Source organism: Lycium barbarum, chromosome 6 (genome assembly GCF_019175385.1).
Source record: "Lycium barbarum isolate Lr01 chromosome 6, ASM1917538v2, whole genome shotgun sequence".
NCBI classification, from domain to species: domain Eukaryota; kingdom Viridiplantae; phylum Streptophyta; class Magnoliopsida; order Solanales; family Solanaceae; genus Lycium; species Lycium barbarum.
Genome location: NC_083342.1, coordinates 133,808,606 through 133,827,150, shown reverse-complemented (window position 1 = coordinate 133,827,150; position 18,545 = coordinate 133,808,606). Strand labels below are relative to the sequence as shown.

At 35.6% G+C, this 18,545-nt stretch overlaps 2 protein-coding genes across 4 annotated transcripts; both read left to right on the top strand.

Annotated features, from left to right (window-relative positions):
- The first annotated feature begins 453 nt into the window (after positions 1 to 453).
- On the top strand, positions 454 to 5,473 carry LOC132599189 (diaminopimelate decarboxylase 1, chloroplastic-like). Its single transcript, XM_060312451.1, has 8 exons — positions 454 to 1,052; positions 2,178 to 2,352; positions 2,658 to 2,807; positions 3,328 to 3,489; positions 3,654 to 3,839; positions 4,312 to 4,434; positions 4,566 to 4,655; positions 5,261 to 5,473. Exons 1-8 carry the CDS (start codon positions 577 to 579, stop codon positions 5,339 to 5,341), a joined length of 1,443 nt encoding a protein of 480 aa, XP_060168434.1. The 5' UTR covers positions 454 to 576; the 3' UTR covers positions 5,342 to 5,473.
- A 1,934-nt stretch (positions 5,474 to 7,407) lies between these two features.
- LOC132599188 (bifunctional dihydrofolate reductase-thymidylate synthase-like) lies at positions 7,408 to 18,141 on the top strand. Of its 3 annotated transcripts, none has more exons than XM_060312448.1 (12): positions 7,408 to 7,759; positions 13,332 to 13,846; positions 13,920 to 14,319; positions 14,660 to 14,704; positions 14,834 to 14,899; positions 15,055 to 15,116; positions 15,195 to 15,269; positions 15,360 to 15,525; positions 15,604 to 15,727; positions 16,177 to 16,283; positions 16,364 to 16,535; positions 17,852 to 18,141. In XM_060312448.1, the coding sequence occupies exons 2-11, from the start codon at positions 13,419 to 13,421 to the stop codon at positions 16,472 to 16,474; spliced, it is 1,584 nt and encodes a 527-aa protein (XP_060168431.1). In that variant the 5' UTR covers positions 7,408 to 7,759; positions 13,332 to 13,418; the 3' UTR covers positions 16,475 to 16,535; positions 17,852 to 18,141. The 3 variants fall into 3 exon arrangements, with proteins under 3 accessions (XP_060168431.1, XP_060168432.1, XP_060168433.1); XM_060312449.1 differs by having other exon boundaries at positions 16,364 to 16,539; positions 17,856 to 18,141; XM_060312450.1 differs by lacking the exon at positions 7,408 to 7,759 and adding an exon at positions 8,966 to 9,086.
- The last annotated feature ends 404 nt before the right edge of the window (positions 18,142 to 18,545 follow it).

Sequence of the window (18,545 nt, the reverse complement as noted above, 5' to 3'; positions counted from 1 at the left end):
GTCGATTATTCAGGACGTTCTGTCATTGTCGTGGGTCCTTCACTTTCATTACATCGATGTGGATTGAAAAAAAAAAAATTGTTTTCAAAGTAAAAAATGATATTTGAAAATTGGAGTTGTGTTTGGTTATAAATACAAATTGAAGTTGTTTTTAAATTTTTGTGAGTGATTTGAAGTGAAAAAGGTGAAAATAACTTTTTGGTGTTTTTCAAATGTCCAAAAATTCATTCAACTTCAAGTTGAATTCTAATTTTTTTCTGGCCAAACATGATTTTATGAAATTCAACTCCGAAATAAAACCAAACCAAAATCAAGATAGCGGTTTGATTCGATTTTTAATTTGTAATGATCTTTTATCAAATCATGAACGCCCCTACTTGAAAATATAAAGAACGTTAACATTTAATGATATTGTACACTTTGTATAGTTAACCATATTCTATCTTCTTTAAACCTAATAAAAAAGATCAAGAAAACGATATTTCCACTTAGAAACATTATTTCTATGAGAGACTCCTACTAGTCTGCAAACCCTTATATTTTCAGTCAAAAGCTGTGTGTATCTTTGCTCCAAACATGGCGGCTACACACCTTGTCTCACACTCTCCATCATTACCCAAATCCCTAAAATACCCTTCAAATCCATCACTAAAGCTCTCATCTTTCAAACCCAATTTCCCATTAAAGCACATTTCAAGAAACTTAAGTATAAAGGCAGCTATATCAACATCTGAGCCAAAAACTCAAAAGTTTCAGCACTGTTTCAAGAAATCTGAAGATGGGTTTTTGTATTGTGAGGATGTTAAGGTTGAAGATGTTATGGAAACTGTGGAAAGAAGACCCTTTTATTTATATAGTAAACCCCAAATTACTAGGAATGTTGAAGCTTATAAGGCTGCTTTAGAGGGTTTGAATTCAATTATTGGTTATGCTATTAAGGCTAATAATAATCTCAAGATTTTGGAACATTTGAGAGGGCTTGGTTGTGGAGCTGTTCTTGTTAGTGGGAATGAACTTAAGTTGGCACTTCATGCTGGATTTGATCCTACAAAGTATAGTTTTTATTGTTATGAATCTTTGTTTCTTGATATTCTTGTTTGTTTGTGCTATATCCCAATACAATATACTAGTATTCATTAATTTGTGTAACACATTTTGGAAAACCTTCAAATTTACTTTCTTGAATAAAGTTTGGTGTAAGATAGGTTTGAGTTGCTACTACACACTCAGTGTTACACAGTCATTAGGATAAAGGGAAAAATATAACTTGGTGCTCCCTCCGTCCCAATTTACGTGAAGGTGTTTGACACAGAGTTTTAAAAGAAAGACATTTAAAATTTGTGGTCTAAAACAAGCCATAGATATTTGTGTGGCTGTCTGTAAATGGTGTCATTCTGTCTGGGACTGACTAAAGAGGAAAGAGTGTCACATAAATTGGAATAGAGGGAGTGTAAGATTTGAGAATGAGAAGGGAAAAATATGAACTTGGTAAAACCTTCCTTAGTTTTTTCATTTTCTCTTCTAGGTAGCTTGTGTATTCTCTAGTTGTCTGGTGTTGGATAAATACTAGGTGTGTATATCTTGTGCCCACACTAGCTTAGGAAAATCTGTCCTATGCACGGGCTTAGAATGTTAAAATCTTGGTTGGAAATCAAAAAGAATTTCTAGTGGTCAGATTAGTGAGTATTGCACTAAGAAAAAATGTTACTGAAAGAAAAAAGAACCTTGCTTTTTACCCCGACAAACATTTATAGCTTGCCCAGCTACAAAGGTGATGCCTTTTGCCATGAACTTCTCAAATTTGTTGTTCTCCTTTAGGGTTCATATCAAACGTTGGACTCAAGCACTTCCTGGTGTTTTTATTTTTATTTTAATAAGACTTCTTTTATTGTATTAGAGGTTATTTCGTACTAAGTTAGCTAAGTACACTTTCTTCAGATATATCACCTCTCACATAACAGGACTTCGATTACTTCTATTTAGGTAGGACGTTCTAATGTACTTATAGCACTTTGTAAGGATTTGCAGAGGAAGTTGAGAAAAACTGAAATCTATCTTCTTTGTTTTCTCTATACGTGTTTTTTTCTTTGATACATTTTACTTTAATGTGATTGCTTTTTATTTGGCTACTCGCCGTTACATTGTATTAAGCTGACTCATCGACTTGTCTAGCGTAGGTGTATTTTTAATGGGAATGGAAAGCTGTTAGAGGACCTAGTGCTAGCTGCCCAAGAAGGTGTGTTTATAAACATCGACAGTGAATTTGACTTGGATAACATTGTAGCAGCTGCAAGGATTGCTGGGAAGAAAGTTAATGTGCTACTCAGGATTAACCCAGATGTGGATCCCCAGGTATTCATGTGCCATGATATGAAACCTTAAGTGATTTTAATGCTTTAAGGTCTGCTTATTCCACTACAATTTCCACGATGTGCCTCAGCTATTTGGCAGACGTTTTATTACTAACATAATTAGGCTACTGCATTAGATAAAGTTGTCTTCCACAACTAGAGAATGAAAATAACAATTACATTACAAATGCGCTCCCACTAAATCTGGATCTTGAAGTTGCCAAACAGTCTCTAATATTTTTTATACTGGCTGATGAATCACTGTGCTAGTAATCGTTTTTGTACTGACTTTTTTGTGTGTGTTAGGTTCATGCTTATGTTGCCACCGGAAATAAGAACTCCAAATTTGGCATCAGAAATGAGAAGCTTCAATGGTTTTTAGATGCTGTCAAGGCACACCCTCAGGAATTGAAACTTGTTGGGGCTCATTGTCATCTTGGGTCAACTATCACCAAGGTAATATTAGGATTGTCTGCATTTAATTATCTATAACAAGAATTGGTCTACTCTGCGGGATTCACTTTTTTGCCTTGTCTGCGCTTTTTTATTTGGATAGTATATTGACTTAGCTGTTTAGTATCTGTAGTTAGATGCAGTAACAATGGGAAATATGAACCATGACCTATCTTCTAATGCTTTATCGGGTGTCATTATTTGGTGGCTGACATTACCTTGTTGCATCTACTCAGCACTAAAAGATACGAGTCAAATTCTCGTGGAAGTACGATTTACATGTTTAACCAGTAATATGTTGGTGGAGCCCTATGCTACGTTTCTCTTTAGTCGAACTTGCACATTGAATACCATATGTTGCTGATCCTTTAATGGTTCTGTTCTTTCTCTCTATTTGATTATGCTACTCCATGTAATATATCTTCTAAAAACTAATATTTTCTCATAGAAAATGTAATTTCTCAATGGTGGATGACATTACTCCAGATGTTTTGTTGACCTAAAACTTTGTTGTCTTTTCCAGGTAGACATTTTTCGAGATGCAGCTGTCTTGATGGTGAACTACATTGACGAAATTCGATCCCAAGGATTTGAGATTGATTACTTGAATATTGGAGGTGGTTTAGGGATCGATTACTATCATTCTGGAGCTGTCCTTCCTTCACCTAGAGATCTTATTAATACGGTAAAGTTTCTACCTCATATAAGATATATGACATGTGCCTGGGTATTTTTAGTAGAGTGATTTCCCCAAGACTGGTTTTCAAATTTTGAATAAAATTAAAGTTAGTGGTCAAACTGTGGGTCTCACCTATGGTTAGTTGACACTTCCTTTCATGCGTATTGCAGGTGCGGGAATTGGTCCTTTCTCGAAACCTCAATCTCATTATTGAGCCTGGAAGATCACTAATTGCAAACACATGCTGCTTGGTTAACAGAGTTACTGGAGTTAAAACCAATGGAACCAAAAACTTCATCGTGATTGATGGTAGTATGGCAGAGCTTATACGTCCAAGTCTTTATGATGCTTATCAGGTGAGGTTGCCAAATATTTTTCTTGCAGCTCTCATAATTGACTCTCACTCATTAAGCTAATAAACCGGCTAGCATATTCATACAATTCCCCTTTCCCTTGATCTGTATTCATGACTGTACTGTATTTTGTGTAATGGATCTATATTTCATTTAGTGGATGTCAATTATATGCTTTCAGATCATTTTGTAACAGCTGATGCAATTTAAGAAAAATCCCCATCCCCACCTTTTCTGAAGTTGTTCTATTCTTTGGTGAGTGGGTTGGGGGGATTTACCACTTTCCGGAGGTGTCTGCAGAATTTTTGTGATGGGCTTACTCCAAAAATGTTATGCTTTGTTCTTGACTTCTTGTTGCTATTCATATTAGTTTTGCTCTTCTCTGTGCTCTTGCTCTTCTATATATGATTTACGCTTTCTTGGATTTTATGATCTTCTCTGTGCTCTTGCTCAGTAAATGATTTTTTAATTGCAGCACATAGAGCTTGTTTCTCCTGCACCGGCGGAAGCTACTGTTTCTAAATTTGACATTGTTGGTCCTGTATGTGAGTCGGCAGATTTCCTGGGAAAGGACCGTGAACTTCCTGCCCCTTCTAGGGTAATTTGTTTTGACCTCTCATAGCCTCAGTTTCAAAAAAAAAGGAAAAAAAAAAGGGCAAGTTTACCTTCTCACTTGAGGATTTCTTGAATACAGTATATAGTCATGCTAACTATGACGTTTGAATTCAGGGCACTGGTTTGGTAGTTCACGATGCAGGTGCATACTGCATGAGTATGGCATCAACCTACAATCTCAAGATGCGCCCACCTGAGTATTGGGTATATTTTCTTAACCTTTTATTAAAATAATTCTTCTCCTAATATTTCTTTGTGGCGTTGCTTACATATCTTAATCTATCCTCAAGCCTAGTCATGATGGAAACAGACTTCGTATTCCTGTCAACATTCTGTACCCAAAGTAAAGAGTTGGTATTTTTCATTCTCGAGGATTGAGAGTCAAGCTGCCGTATGAATAGTATTTCTGGAGTACAGAAAAACCTTACGGTTACTGGCTAAGTAATGTAATGACAAGATCTATAACTTACACGCCTTTTGCTGTCCTAAAGACTCCGAAAAATGTCCCTTAAATGAGAGATGTTCTGTATTAATAAACGTTGCTTGGAAAGATCCAGTGCAACTTTTCGTTTTGTGCAAGAGAAATCTGCTCTTTTCTAATGTCGAACACCAGTTTGGTGATTGGCTGGATTTCGTTGATATTATTGCTAATCACAAGATAAGAAGGTTGAATGCGACTATAAATCTGCTAGTCTTTTTAACATAGCAACATCTACACATCCAAGGCATGCATTGATCATCTTCAGTATTGTACTATTGATACCAAATTTTGAAAACTGAAATTGGATTGTGCATACTACTGTTTGTAGGTGGAAGAAGATGGATCAGTGTCCAAAATCCGGCATGGGGAGACATTCGAAGACCATTTGAGATTCTTTGATGCTCTGTAAAACTATGGTTTCCTTTAAGTACTTAAAACATGGCAGGATGTGAAACTTAGAAGTTCCCTTTGTAGTTTTCATGTCAATGTTGACATTCTGTATTTGGATTGTTCTAATTAATGGATTTTCATTACCATAACATATTTTTGGTCAAACGAAAAATAACATACTGCGAATAAGATGAATGAGATACAGACACACATTTCTTTCTTGTATTTCCTTTGCTAACTAAAATGCATTATACTAAAAGTGACCGTATTTTTTTTCTTCAAAAAGTGACTAAAATTTCCTAGTCTTGACTCTAGTATACTTTATTTACCAAGTTAATTGTAAAAGAAGAAAATACGTTGCACATGAACTTGGAGCAGTGTAAACATTTTTTTTTTTTTTTTTTTTTTTGTGTTCATCTGTGAAACTTCTTAATTGTAAAAGAATAAGGCACTGACACACAATTCTGATGATTGTTATTGTTCCAACTTTATTTTATTATACGTAGAAAACATTTACTATTAGGTTAAATATTAGGAAAAAAAACATAAGTAGACAAGAATATAAAAATATTTACATATTTTTAACATATAAATTCAGTAAACATTTCATAGCAGTTTAATTAAGAGTTTCATAGTAAAGCAACTCCCTAAGAATAAGGAACCACACGTTTTCCTACATTTTTGCTGCCATATTCCAAAACAGTTACATCTAATTAATTTCAATACCATAACTTTTTCATCCTTATTAAATTCACATAAAAGGTATTCAAGCATTAATAAATATATTAAAGCAAAATTTGATCTTATTTATATTGTATAAATGTATGATAAGTAATATTTTAAACATGAGCACGACTGTAGTTAAAAAATACACAAAATATTGAGAATACACATGATTGTAGTTCTTTTGCTTATATAAATATCATATAGGTAACATTTTGAAATTAAATTTATATCAGAAATAAACTTATACAAAATATGTATCATGAATATGTGAATTCTTCTGTAATTGCTTTTTATATCTTATATACATTTTATTATACCTTGCAAGATAAATTTTATACCTTGTATCATAAATTTTATATTCCTCGTATAATTTTGTTATACATTGTATACATTTCATATACCACATATAATTTTATTATACCTTGTATGATAAATTTTTATACCTCTTATAATTTTGTGTATGCTCCAAATAATATTTGTATATGAAGTTATACTTCATATAATGATCATCTTTTGGATATGTTGTTTTGAAATATATTTTCTGGAAGAGAGATAAATAATATAATAGAGATGGGTTTATCCCTTAAAGCAGGGAGATAAATGATAACAAAGAATGAATATATATTATTGAGTCCCTAATTTAGGGGGTTCTTTTTGGTATAATATTTTCCTAAATATGTTATTTTTGATGGACTTTAAAAGTTGTGTTATTTATGTGCCTAACTTTAAAAGCCACGAGATTAAGGTTTCTTAAGTAACTCCCATCGCAAGCATAGCTTTCCCCACCCTCATTTTTTTCTTCTTCTAGGTTTATGCTTCTCAAAAGCCATGGTGGAGACTGGAACGCTGAAAAAAGATCAATTTGTGTCTTTCTTTATGTTTTTGTCCTTCTTCTTTATTTTTCTTATTTTAAACACCACTACTACAACAACAACAACAACGTACCCAGTGAAATCCCAGAATGTGGGGTTTCGAGAGGATAAAGTGTACGCAGATCTTATTCTTACCTTGGAATGTAGGGAGACAATTTCCGAAAGACTTAGACTCAAGAGAAAGCATGGTAAAAAAAGTCAGATTAGAACAAATAATTCAAAGCAGTATGAAAATGAAAGTAACGAACATGAAAAAGGCATGATAAAGTAGTCTGAAAAAAAAAAAACAGTGGCTACCACAATTAAAAAAGATAATCTAAGTACAAGACAATAGATAGCAGCAGAAATGAAAAGACTAGTCTTATTTCACACTAATTTTGTTAAATATTTAACATATGCTAGCTTAAAGGAGTAAAAACACACATTTAAATTAATTGGAGGTATAATGTTCTCAGTTAAATAACACAAGTATCAAAAACCGCTATTTGCCCTTAAAAAAAAAAAGAAGGGCGTGGCGCTGCTCCGTGTCAACAGTAGTTTTGGATTTTCCTCAAAAGTTTTGGCTCCATAGTCCACACCCCATTATTCATCTCTCAAACTGTATATGTACTGTACTACTACAATTAGAGAGCTTCAAAACCGCTTTTTTTTTACCCATTGGTTTTTCTTCATACATATTTACTGAAACCATTATCTTACTTATATCTCCACTCACTAATGCTTAACTCACACACTTGAAATATCCGAACCCTAGTCTCTTCGTTTTTGTCCACAATTCTCCTACGACTCTGATCCAACTCTTCAAAATTACCTTCTTCTCGAACTTTCCTCTCCGATCGGTAAGTTTTTGTTTTTTTAATTTTCATTTGCTTTTTTTACTTGGCATTTTCCTATTCTTATGGTGTTAAATTTGAAACTGATTTTAGTTTGTATTAATTTCATGTATAAATTTCTTACTGCATTTCCTTTACGTGCTTGTGATGTGTCTTTGCTAATTTGCTCAATTTTGCATGTTAAAGTTTTTTCTAGATTAACTGTGACATTAAAATGAAGTGTAGTTAAGTACAGTTATGAATAAGTAAAATGACATATCTCTTAGATGTAATGCTTCAGCTATCGGTAACAAGCTTTGTTAATGTTGTTCATTTTTTAATTGAGGATTGATTATCTGATGCATTTTAGGTTGTGTTAGTTTCATCTACAAAAATAGTTCGTGTCGTGTGAGTTCTATTGATTCTTAAATTCTTGCTGCATTTCCTTTACAGGCTTCTCGTGACGCTTTTGTTGTGAATTTGCTCTAAATGCATTTGAAATTTCTCTAGCTTAACTGCGCTCAGTTAAGAATAAATAAATGACATATCTCTCAGATGTGATGCTTCAGCAATCGATACCAAGCTTCGTTAATATTCTCCATTTTTTAATTGAGGATTGATTATCTAATGCATTTTAGGTTGTGTTAGTTTCATCTATAAAAATAGTTTGTATCGTGTGAGTTCCGTTGATTCTTAAATTCTTGTTGCATTAACTTTACAGGCTTCTCGTGAGGTGTTCGTCGTTTATTTGCTCAAAATGCATTTGAAATTTCTCTAGCTTAACTGAGCTATTAAATTTTGGTGCCGGTTAAGAATAACATATCATATCTCTTAAATATGATTTGTTTGTGAGCTTTGTTAATAGTCTCCATTTTCCTTGTAATTACTTAACCACTCAACATCGAACTGATATGTTATAAATATCTGATGTAACTAAGTATTTATCCTCAAATGGTTAGCATTAATATAGATGATATTGCATTAAATATTGCCTCCGGGTCAACCGCACTTTTTGGATTTTCGTGAAGTGTTCCCTCCATAGTCCACACCCACCCTTCTATCGCTTCCCCCATTATAGTCCCCTTTCCCTATTTCTCCGTGAAACTGTAGTAGATTTCAGTGTAGAGAGAGGGAGAGAGATTGAAAACCGCCTTCGTAACGCTATTGGTTTTTCTTCATGCATTTCCTGAAAGCATTTATCTCTCTTTCTTCTTCTTCACTCACCATTTGCAGCATTGCTTAACGCACATACTTGAATCGGAGCCCTAGTCTGTTCGTTTTTGTCCACAATTCTTCTACGGTTTTGATCAAACTGTTCAAAATTTCCTTCATTTCGCGCTTTGCTCCCGGATCGGTAATCTTTTATTGCATTTCTTTCATTTGCTTCGTACTTTACAGTTTCTTACTCTTATGGTGTTAAAATTGAGGACTGATATGCATTCTTGTATGGATTTCATCTATAAAAATAGTTCCTACCTTGTGAGTTCTGATGATTACTAATTTTGTTACTGCTTTTCCTATCGTGTGAGTTCTGATGATTAGTCACAAATTCGTCCTCTTCCGTTGTTGTTCCCTTGATGAAAATCTCATTTTCTATTTTGGGATTCATGTCGGTATGTTATTTTTGCCCTAAGACTGATTTTTAATCCTCTCGATTACTTGTTTCTGTTCACTCGATTTCGCTTGCCCCCTTTTTCAGTTTATGTTAGCTGATGGTGTTATGTGTGTTGATCATCTATACCTATACGGATAAATGATTATGGTATGTTAGTTTTTGGGGTTTTATTTAGGTTTTCTCTTTAATGAGTTTTCATTGATCGCTGAATTTCTAAGTTGCTCGGTCACGACGTAGGTATGTTTCGGTGCCGCACCCGTGTCGACACGACGTGGGTATGGGTGTGGATGTGGGATCCGTATTCCCCACCCCATTTGGTCAACCAATTTTGGGTACTTTGACCAAAATCGACAGAGAAATTCCGGACAGATTCAGTTATTTCTGTAATCAAAGCAAAAGCTAAGGTGAAATTTGAGAAAACGGAATACCTTGTACATAGAAATTATTATGTCACTCCTTTTCCTTTTATCTCCTTCCGAGATTCTCCTCTTGATCAATATTTTCTCCTCAAGCTTTCCACGTAATATCTCATAATTTAGCTTTTATAACTCTATTTTTAGATATTTGAATTATTTTAGGCGAATCCCCGCACCCGTATCCATACCTGCATCCGCATCCCTAGATCTTAAAATTTAGATCATGAAAGATCTGCACCCGAGTCCGAGCAACTTAGCTGAATTTACTCTTTTGTGTGTGTGTGTATTTTGAGTTTGATGGAAAATCTTGACTTCCAGGCAGATCTTCTATAGAGCTTAGTTTTGTTGAATTTTGATTCTCTATTTCTGCTTAAAGTAAGGCTGTGTACAATAGACTCTTGTGGTCCGGCCCTTCCCCGGACCCCGCGCATAGCGGGAGCTTAGTGCACCGGGCTGCCCTTTTTTTTTTTTTTTTTTTTTTTAATTTCTGCTTAAAGCACTCCTTTTTATTTTGGAATGACTTTGGATTGTTAAGCTATGCCCCTGCCCCCCCCCCCCCCCCCCCCCCCACCTCTCTCTTTTTAAAGGGGACAACACTGGGGCCAGTACACTACAATTGGAATGTAATGTTATGAGCTGGACTACAATTGCTATCCAGTTGGGCCCTTTTTATTTTCTTTGAACTATGTGCAAAATAAAAATTGCTTTCCCTTTGTTAGGTTCTTTATTTTTTTGATGAAGCTTCGTTGGGTTCCTTATCACTACTACTTTTTTTCATGTGTTTTATATTCAAAGATACCAAGAGTATTAACACTATTCTCGTAGTTTTTTGTTCGTCTATTTCTGTTACCACATGTGTTTCTTGCGCTTCAGTTATCGCATTATTTTGTCATTGTTACTGTCTTTTTCTCGAGTGCTATGTACTGGTTTTTCCATCACATTATTTCGTTGTTGTTCTTGCTTTCATTACTCCCATATCCCCTGTTTCAAACTGCTATGAAATCCTTTACTTGAGCCGAGGGTCTATCAGAAACAACCTCTCTATCTCTATGAGGTAGGGGTATGGTCTGCGTACACTCTACCCTCCCCAGACACCACTTGTAGGATTAGATTGGTTATGGTATTGTGTTGTATTTCCTTTACGGTCTTCTAGCGTTGTGCCTTCGCTAATTTTCCCAAATTGTATTGTTAGAAATTATCTAGTTTAACTGCGCTATTAAAATTAAAATGAAGCACAATTAAGAATTAGTAAATGACATATTTCTCAGGTGTAATGATTCGGCTATCGATAACACGACTTGTTAATATTTTCCATTTTATATTGAGGATTGATTTTCTGATGCATTTTAGTTTGAATTAATCTCATCTGTAAAAATAGTTCATGTCGTGTGAGTTCTGTTGATTCATAGATTCTTGCTTCTTTTCCTTTACAGGCTCCTCGTGACTGTGTTTGCCGTGAATTTAGCTTAACTGAGCTATTTATTTTAGGCGCAGTTAAAGATAATCAAATGACTTATCATATCAGCCTTTAATGCTATTTTTTCAACATTAATCTTCTTGATGCAGAGAGTCCCTAAATGGTCATGCTAACATTTTATTTCTCATGTTTATAAATATAATCTTTTAAAGGTCGCAAGATATTACCGTTTTTATTAAATAAATCTCATGAGCTTAATAGGATTACTTTAATTAATCACTCAATTAATAATGCCTCATCCCAAATTGATAGCCATATGAATCATCAGTATTCATTTCGATCCCTTGAAGTTCGTATCCTTCATTCAATCCGTGCTTCTCTCTCTCAATCCCCCATTATGGTCCCCTTTCCCTATTCCTCTGAGAAGCTGTAGTAGAATTCACTCGTTCAGTGCAGACAGAGAGAGAGAGAGAGAGAGAGAGATTGAAAACCGCCTTTTGTACCCTATCGGTTTTTCTTCGTACATTTCCTTAAAGCATTTGTCTCTCTTTCTTTCTTCTTCTCCACGGACCATTTGCAGCAATACATAACGCACACACTTGAATTGGAACCCTAGCCTCTTTGTTTTTATCCGCAATTCTCCTGCGGTTTTGATCGAACTGTTCAAAATTTCCTTCATCTCACGCTTTGCTCCCCGATCGGTAATCTTTTACTGCATTTTCCTTTGCTTCGTACTTTACATTTTCGTACTGTTTTGTTGGTAAGTTGAGGACTGATAATCTGATGCATTTTTTAGTTTGTATTTATTTCATCTATAAAATAGTTCGTATTGTGTAAGTTCTGATGGTTGCTAATTTCTTATAGCATTTCCTTTATGCGCTTCTAGCAATTTGTCTTGGCTAATTTGCTCAAACTGTTTTGTTAAAAATTCTCTAGTTTAGCGCAGTTAAGTACAGTTATGAATAAGTAAATTGCTTACCTATCATCTATAAAAGTAGTTCATGCCGTGTGAGTTCGGTTGATTCTTAAGTTCTTGCTGCATTTCCTTTACAGGTTTCTCATGACGTGTTAGTCGTGAATTTGCCCAAAATGCATTTGAAATTTCTCTATTTTAAATTGACGAGTGATTATTTTAGTTTGTATTAATCTCATCAGTAAAAGTAGTTCGTATCGTGTGAATTGTGATGATTCGTAAATTCTTGCTGCATTATTTCCTTTACATGGTTTGCTGGATGTCTTCTTAGATGATTTGCTCAAATTGTATCGTTTGGCTATAACAATATTACTAGTAATAGTTTGGTAGAAGTAATTCTTTCTTGTAAAGAACCCATTTCGGTACTCAGGGTCGGTTGATAACCCACAGCGGAAGGCATTCTACCCAATAAGGCCGATACTTTGAATTTGTCTAGCTTAACTGAGCTATGGAAATCAAGCACAGTTAATTACATTTAAATTAAGTAAATGAATTTCTCAGATATAACGCTTTGGCAATCAGTAACAAGCTTTTGTTAAATTTCTCCATTTTACATTTCTTGTTTTTGTTTTTATTATTTATCCTGCTCCTCCTACCAGTTCAGTAGCCTAATTTCTTTGCCAGAAATCTTTTAGAGTTATGCAATATTTCTTTTTGCATTTTCCATTTTTTTCGAGTTCCATAATGGTTATTGTGCAAAGCATAAATTCTTATCAAGTTTGCTTAATTAGTTTCTCGGTGGTAATTGCTGAAAATTAAGTGATATCAAATAGCGACGATTTTTGCATTAATACTTGATAGCTTATCTTAAACCATAAACCAGTACATGGTGCCAAATAAGGCAGGCTAGTGGCTGGAGCCGTTTATTGCCTGTTTGGAATGTCCGACCAGATACTAGTAGCTGAACTCTTGCATTATATATGTCTTACCTATTTCTGTTTTTATTGTTAATATTACTTAATTAGATATGCAGTAGCTCTAATTGCTAAATAGGTCGCAATTGGTTCTTTACCCTTGTTCCAAATTATTTTTTTCCTCTACAGCTGTAGTAAACTTGAAATTTGTCTGTCTAAACTTTTGAACTCACTAACTGACCATGTTTGCATCTCCTTGTAGACTATTTCCTTACACTTTCAGAACACATCATTGATAAATTTGGTGCTTTTTGTATATTTCAGGTTTTATTGCATTTTGGCAGTAACCGGTCGGTCGATCTTAGGTGCAGATCATTAATATTCAGTTCATTCCAGGTTTCTTACTCAGTTATGGCCAGCGAAACAAATACAGGCTTTTCCAACTGCAATGGCGATGCTCATTCTACTCCACAAAGGACTTACCAGGTTGTGGTTGCTGCAACTCGAAATATGGGTATTGGTAAGGAGGGAAAGTTACCTTGGAGACTGTCTACAGATCTCAAGTTCTTCAAGGGTATCACAGGGACTACGTCGGATCCTACAAAAAAGAATGCTGTTGTTATGGGAAGAAAGACTTGGGAAAGTATTCCTATTGAACATCGGCCTCTTCCTGGCCGCCTCAATGTTGTTCTCACACGTTCAGGGAGTTTTGACATTGCTACAGCAGAAAATGTTGTCATATGTGGAAGTTTAGGTTCTGCTTTGCAACTATTGGCAGCCTCACCTTATGGTCTATCTATTGAGAACGTGTTTGTTATAGGAGGTGGCGAGATTTTCAGGTCAGCTTTCTTGCTGTTCCCTTTTTTAGCTAGCCTTTAATGCTAGTTTTTAACATTAATCTTCTTGATGCAGAGATTCCCTGAATGCTCATGGTTGTGATGCAATCCATATCACTGAAATTCAGACTGATATTGAATGTGATACTTTTACTCCTGCTATTGACACCTCGGTATTTCAACCCTGGTACTCATCATTTCCAGTGGTCGAAAACAAGATTCGCTACTCTTTTACTACCTATGTTCGTGTGAAGAATTCTGGAGTAGAAACTGTTAATCAGGCAAATAGTGAGACTCCTGGGAACGGTTCAGATTCTCTTAGTATTGAGATTAAAGCGTTTCCCTTCTTGCCTAAAATGATATTTGAGAAACATGAAGAATACTTGTACCTGAGACTGGTTGAAGAGATCATCTCGAATGGCATGCCAAAGGATGACAGGACTGGCACCGGTACTTTGTCAAAATTTGGTTGCCAGGTAATGAAAAGTACAGATAAAGTTCAGTTCTGTATGCTTTGTTCTCTCTTTTCCTTTATTTTGGGTGTCTGAAGAAGTGATTACATCAAATATGTTTAGTTGGGAGAAGAGAGTTGTTGAAGTAAAATTGGTCAGAGAAGGTTTCACATTTGATCACAATGTAAATAATAAAAAGGGGAAGGAAAGGCGAAGCTTTGCATGTAACCTTGTTAAGCCTGTCTGAAGAATATCAAACAAAGTCCTCTCTGTTTGCCTTCCCCGTTTATATTAGTATATTACAAGTAATGTAATGCTTGTTTGGTGTATCTGCCGTAATGCTGTATAATTTTTATCGCTGCAGATGAGATTCAATTTGCGCAAATCATTTCCCCTTCTTACAACAAAGGTATTGTGTTATATTTTGGTTTGTAGTTTAATTGCTTTTGATTTAACCCACATCCAATTTTTTCTACTACTACAATGTGAACTGCAAGCACATATCATTTGACTTTTTTTTTTGTTCTTTGGGTTTCAGAAAGTTTTTTGGAGAGGTGTCGTTGAAGAACTCCTATGGTTCATCAGTGGATCAACAAGTGCTAAGGTGTCTTTCTGTTCCTCGCTGATTGTATAATTTAGGTTCTGTTTCCTTGTCACTAATGCTCTGTGCAATTGTTATGGCATCTTGGAGATTGTAACACTTTTGTTTTAGTTATTTTTTGGCCCATTTATCGTGCATAACTAAGATTTTCAGTTTAGGTCCTGCAAGAGAAGGGCATTCATATTTGGGATGGCAATGCATCCAGAGATTATCTTGATAGGTAAGATCTTCTCTCTCGTTTTTGCTGTCAAGTCTATTAGAAAAGTTGGACTGTCTTTAAGCTTGCATCCCATTTCAGTATTGGCTTGAAGGATAGGGAAGAGGGTGATTTGGGACCAGTATATGGGTTTCAGTGGAGACACTTTGGTGCCAGGTCAGTGTTCGAACTTACTGATCTGACATACAGTTGGTCAAAACTCTAGAGTGCTGTGGTAACTTGTTCCATTGGACCGGCTATATACAGGTACATTGACATGCATACTGACTACAGTGGCCAAGGGTTTGACCAATTGGCTGATGTTATCAACAAAGTTAAAAACAATCCAGATGACAGACGTATTATTCTTTCAGCTTGGAATCCTTCTGATCTTAAACTGATGGCACTCCCACCTTGTCACATGTTTGCTCAAGTTAGTTTTATCTTGGTTTTGTTTACAACTTAACTTATTGTTTATCTAGTGAACTTCTCTGTCATCTTGTGGTTGCAGTTTTATGTAGCCAATGGGGAGTTATCCTGTCAGATGTATCAGCGATCTGCTGATATGGGTTTGGGAGTGCCATTTAACATTGCATCTTATGCCTTGCTGACATGCATTATAGCTCATGTTTCTGGTATGCTGTCAGGATTCCTCTTGTTAATTTCACATGTGCATTATGTAATAACTAGCAAATTTTCTACCTGCTTAAAGGCATGACAGTAGATGAGGATTCTGATTAAGCGAAAAAGATGTTGCAAATACTCATGTACTAGGCGAGGAATTTGGAAATGGAATTTATGCGCTTCTCATGAGACTCAATCCTTGTCCTGTATGAGAAAATCTTATGCCTTAATATCTCTAGCTAAGGTTCTAAGTAGTACTGCTTCATGATATAGCCAATTACTTTTTGTGTATTTACAAAAAGGATTTGGTACTTTTGAAATTTTGATTATGTTCATGTGTATTGATATTGGAGACATATCTTTTGATTGTCATTCACTGCTCATTCTACATCGAGACCACTTCAGTCCCTTTTGTTTTATGATGTACCTCATGGTTTTTGCTTTAACTTCTCTTTTACAGATCTAGTTCCTGGTGATTTTGTCCATGTCATTGGAGATGCTCATGTTTATCGTAATCATGTCAGACCTCTGCAAGACCAGCTTCAGAAGTTGCCCAGACCTTTCCCGGTAAGTAATGCAGCTCTCATTTCCTGCTGTTATAATCTATCTCTACCTCTCTAACTTCTGTTGGTTCTGAATGGGTGTAGGTGCTGAAGATCAATCCGCAGAAAAAGGATATAGATTCGTTTGTTGCTGCTGACTTTAATCTTGTTGGTTATGATCCTCACCAGAAAATAGAAATGAAGATGGCAATATGAAGTGCCATGGAATCAGTCCTGGAATTCTTCTGCTCTTACAATATGTTACTTGTATTTTGAGGCAAGTGATGGAATTTCCCATCTTCTGTTTTCTTCTCTCTTTGGTACTTACATGACCTAATTTTTTTTAATGTGGGAGATTTCCTGTAGGAGTTGTCTTAGATCCATTGCTTGACGTTCTGAGTGTAAGAGAGCAAGTGTGATGCCCAAACTTTCCCATTTTCCTTCACCTGGTAGCTGTTGCCTGTAGGAAAAGGGGAAGCTCTAGTTGATGGCTGTGGAAAGTTTTGTTTATTATATGTTGCAACTATGATCGCAAGTCAAATACCCAATAAATTACTGGAGCTTGTCAAATATACTTTAACACCAGATTGTCCCTTAATAATTTACAAAAACTAATGTCTTTTGGACACTGCGCACTTCTAAAGGTACCCCTGGCTCCAGGGCCCCTGTCAACCACTAGAATACCTACCGTTCGGCCACAGGTTGTAGTAAATGAAGCCTACCGTTAAGGCCTACTTCAACCAGCTTTTCCTGGCCAAGTGTTGGTATCCCTTGCTCAAAAGGGGTTGCGACTGTCTCTTTTTGCTGCTTGTTTAGTATATTCCGTTTACTCTCCTATTAGAAACTGCCTTAGAGGAGCACCGATCTCCTCTACAAATAGAGGGCAGATTTTATGCATCAGCATTGTGTTATCATTGAATGTGTGAAATATATTTCCTTCTCCGCAATGGTTTCTTGCTGATGTGCAGAGTGCTTTTTGATATTTTGTTATATGCGTAGGTGTCTTTTGAAAATATTGTTTCTTGAACATGTCTTTCGGCATTCCATTACATGCTCTTATTAGTGACAATGGTGCTGAAACCCGGCATCAGTTGAACCTTTTGTGATGCACAAGATCTCGTACCTGATTAGGGTGGGATAGTGTGTTGTCAAGGCATCCTTTTTGTTAGTTGGAAATATATTATAGTCAGGTAAGGGATTTATATGTCCGTGAAAAATATAGAGAACTTCTAGTACCTTTTATTTTTATTTAGTATAATATTGACTGGACGAGCTTAAATGGAGCGCCATGGTCAGACTGGATTCATATAGCGGACCCCAACTTGTGTGGGATTGAGTAGTAGTATAGTAGTTGTTTCTGAATTCTGCAGGCTTGCCTTGTGGAAAAGATTTTCCAATATTGTGGCTTGGGCTTTTATATACTCTTTCACCTTTGGGGGTTCTAGAATCTATCCATCTATAACTATGCTTTCAATTTTTATTTTATATGGCGTTCATTTTTTATTTTTTTTTTGTTTATTGAAGTGGTTGAAGCTTACTGTTTTCCTTGCTTAGTGGAGAGCTGGTTTTGATGTTGTTGGTACAATTTTGCAGGTAGGACAACTGGGGGATGTCTGAGGAGTTTTTCTGTAATTTGAATCTTTACTAGCATACTTGAGGAGAAAACACTTGCTAAGTATTAGGATCTGTGAATCCTTTAGCTTCAAATGATGTTTTCGTGGTTGCTAAGGTGATTTAGAATACAATGACTTTCCTTTTGTCTTTGAGACTTACCTTTTGGGCTTTACCAATGACTATGCCGATACAATTCTGCAGTTGAACTAAACACTAGATCCTTTCTGTTGAATTATGGCTTATATATTTGCTCATTTATCTTTGTATCATTTCATGGTTTTGGTTCAGCTTGGTTTGTGTGTAAGCAAGCAGATACCAAGAGGGTGGGAGATTTCTATAAGCTACTAGGATTAGTTTATTATAGTCAAACAGTGGTACTAGGTATCATCGCATAGATGGGTTTGAGGTTGCTAGATGAACAATGATGGAATCATGGAATGCCAGTGCGTAAAGGCCTTCAAATTTGTGTAATTTCTAGTGCTAGAGGCGTTAAATGGATGAGTCGGTCAAACTTGAACGGGTCAGAACTTGTTAAGTTAATTAATGGGTTATGATTTAACTTGTTCAAAGTTTACTTAGATCAAGATGGGTCAAATAACATGTCATAATTCAATCCATCTAGTATGACCTAACCTCTCCTTTTTATTTTTAGAAAAACTGTGCAGGTTATGTA

Coding starts and splice junctions, on each gene's coding strand:
- LOC132599189 (XM_060312451.1), top strand. CDS start 577: ATGGCGGCTACACACCTTGTCTCACACTCTCCATCATTACCCAAATCC. Junction 2,353..2,657: donor ACCCAGATGTGGATCCCCAG/GTATTCATGTGC, acceptor TGTGTGTGTTAG/GTTCATGCTTATGTTGCCAC. Junction 3,490..3,653: donor CTAGAGATCTTATTAATACG/GTAAAGTTTCTA, acceptor TGCGTATTGCAG/GTGCGGGAATTGGTCCTTTC.
- LOC132599188 (XM_060312448.1), top strand. CDS start 13,419: ATGGCCAGCGAAACAAATACAGGCTTTTCCAACTGCAATGGCGATGCT. Junction 13,847..13,919: donor GGAGGTGGCGAGATTTTCAG/GTCAGCTTTCTT, acceptor TTCTTGATGCAG/AGATTCCCTGAATGCTCATG. Junction 14,900..15,054: donor GTGGATCAACAAGTGCTAAG/GTGTCTTTCTGT, acceptor TTTTCAGTTTAG/GTCCTGCAAGAGAAGGGCAT.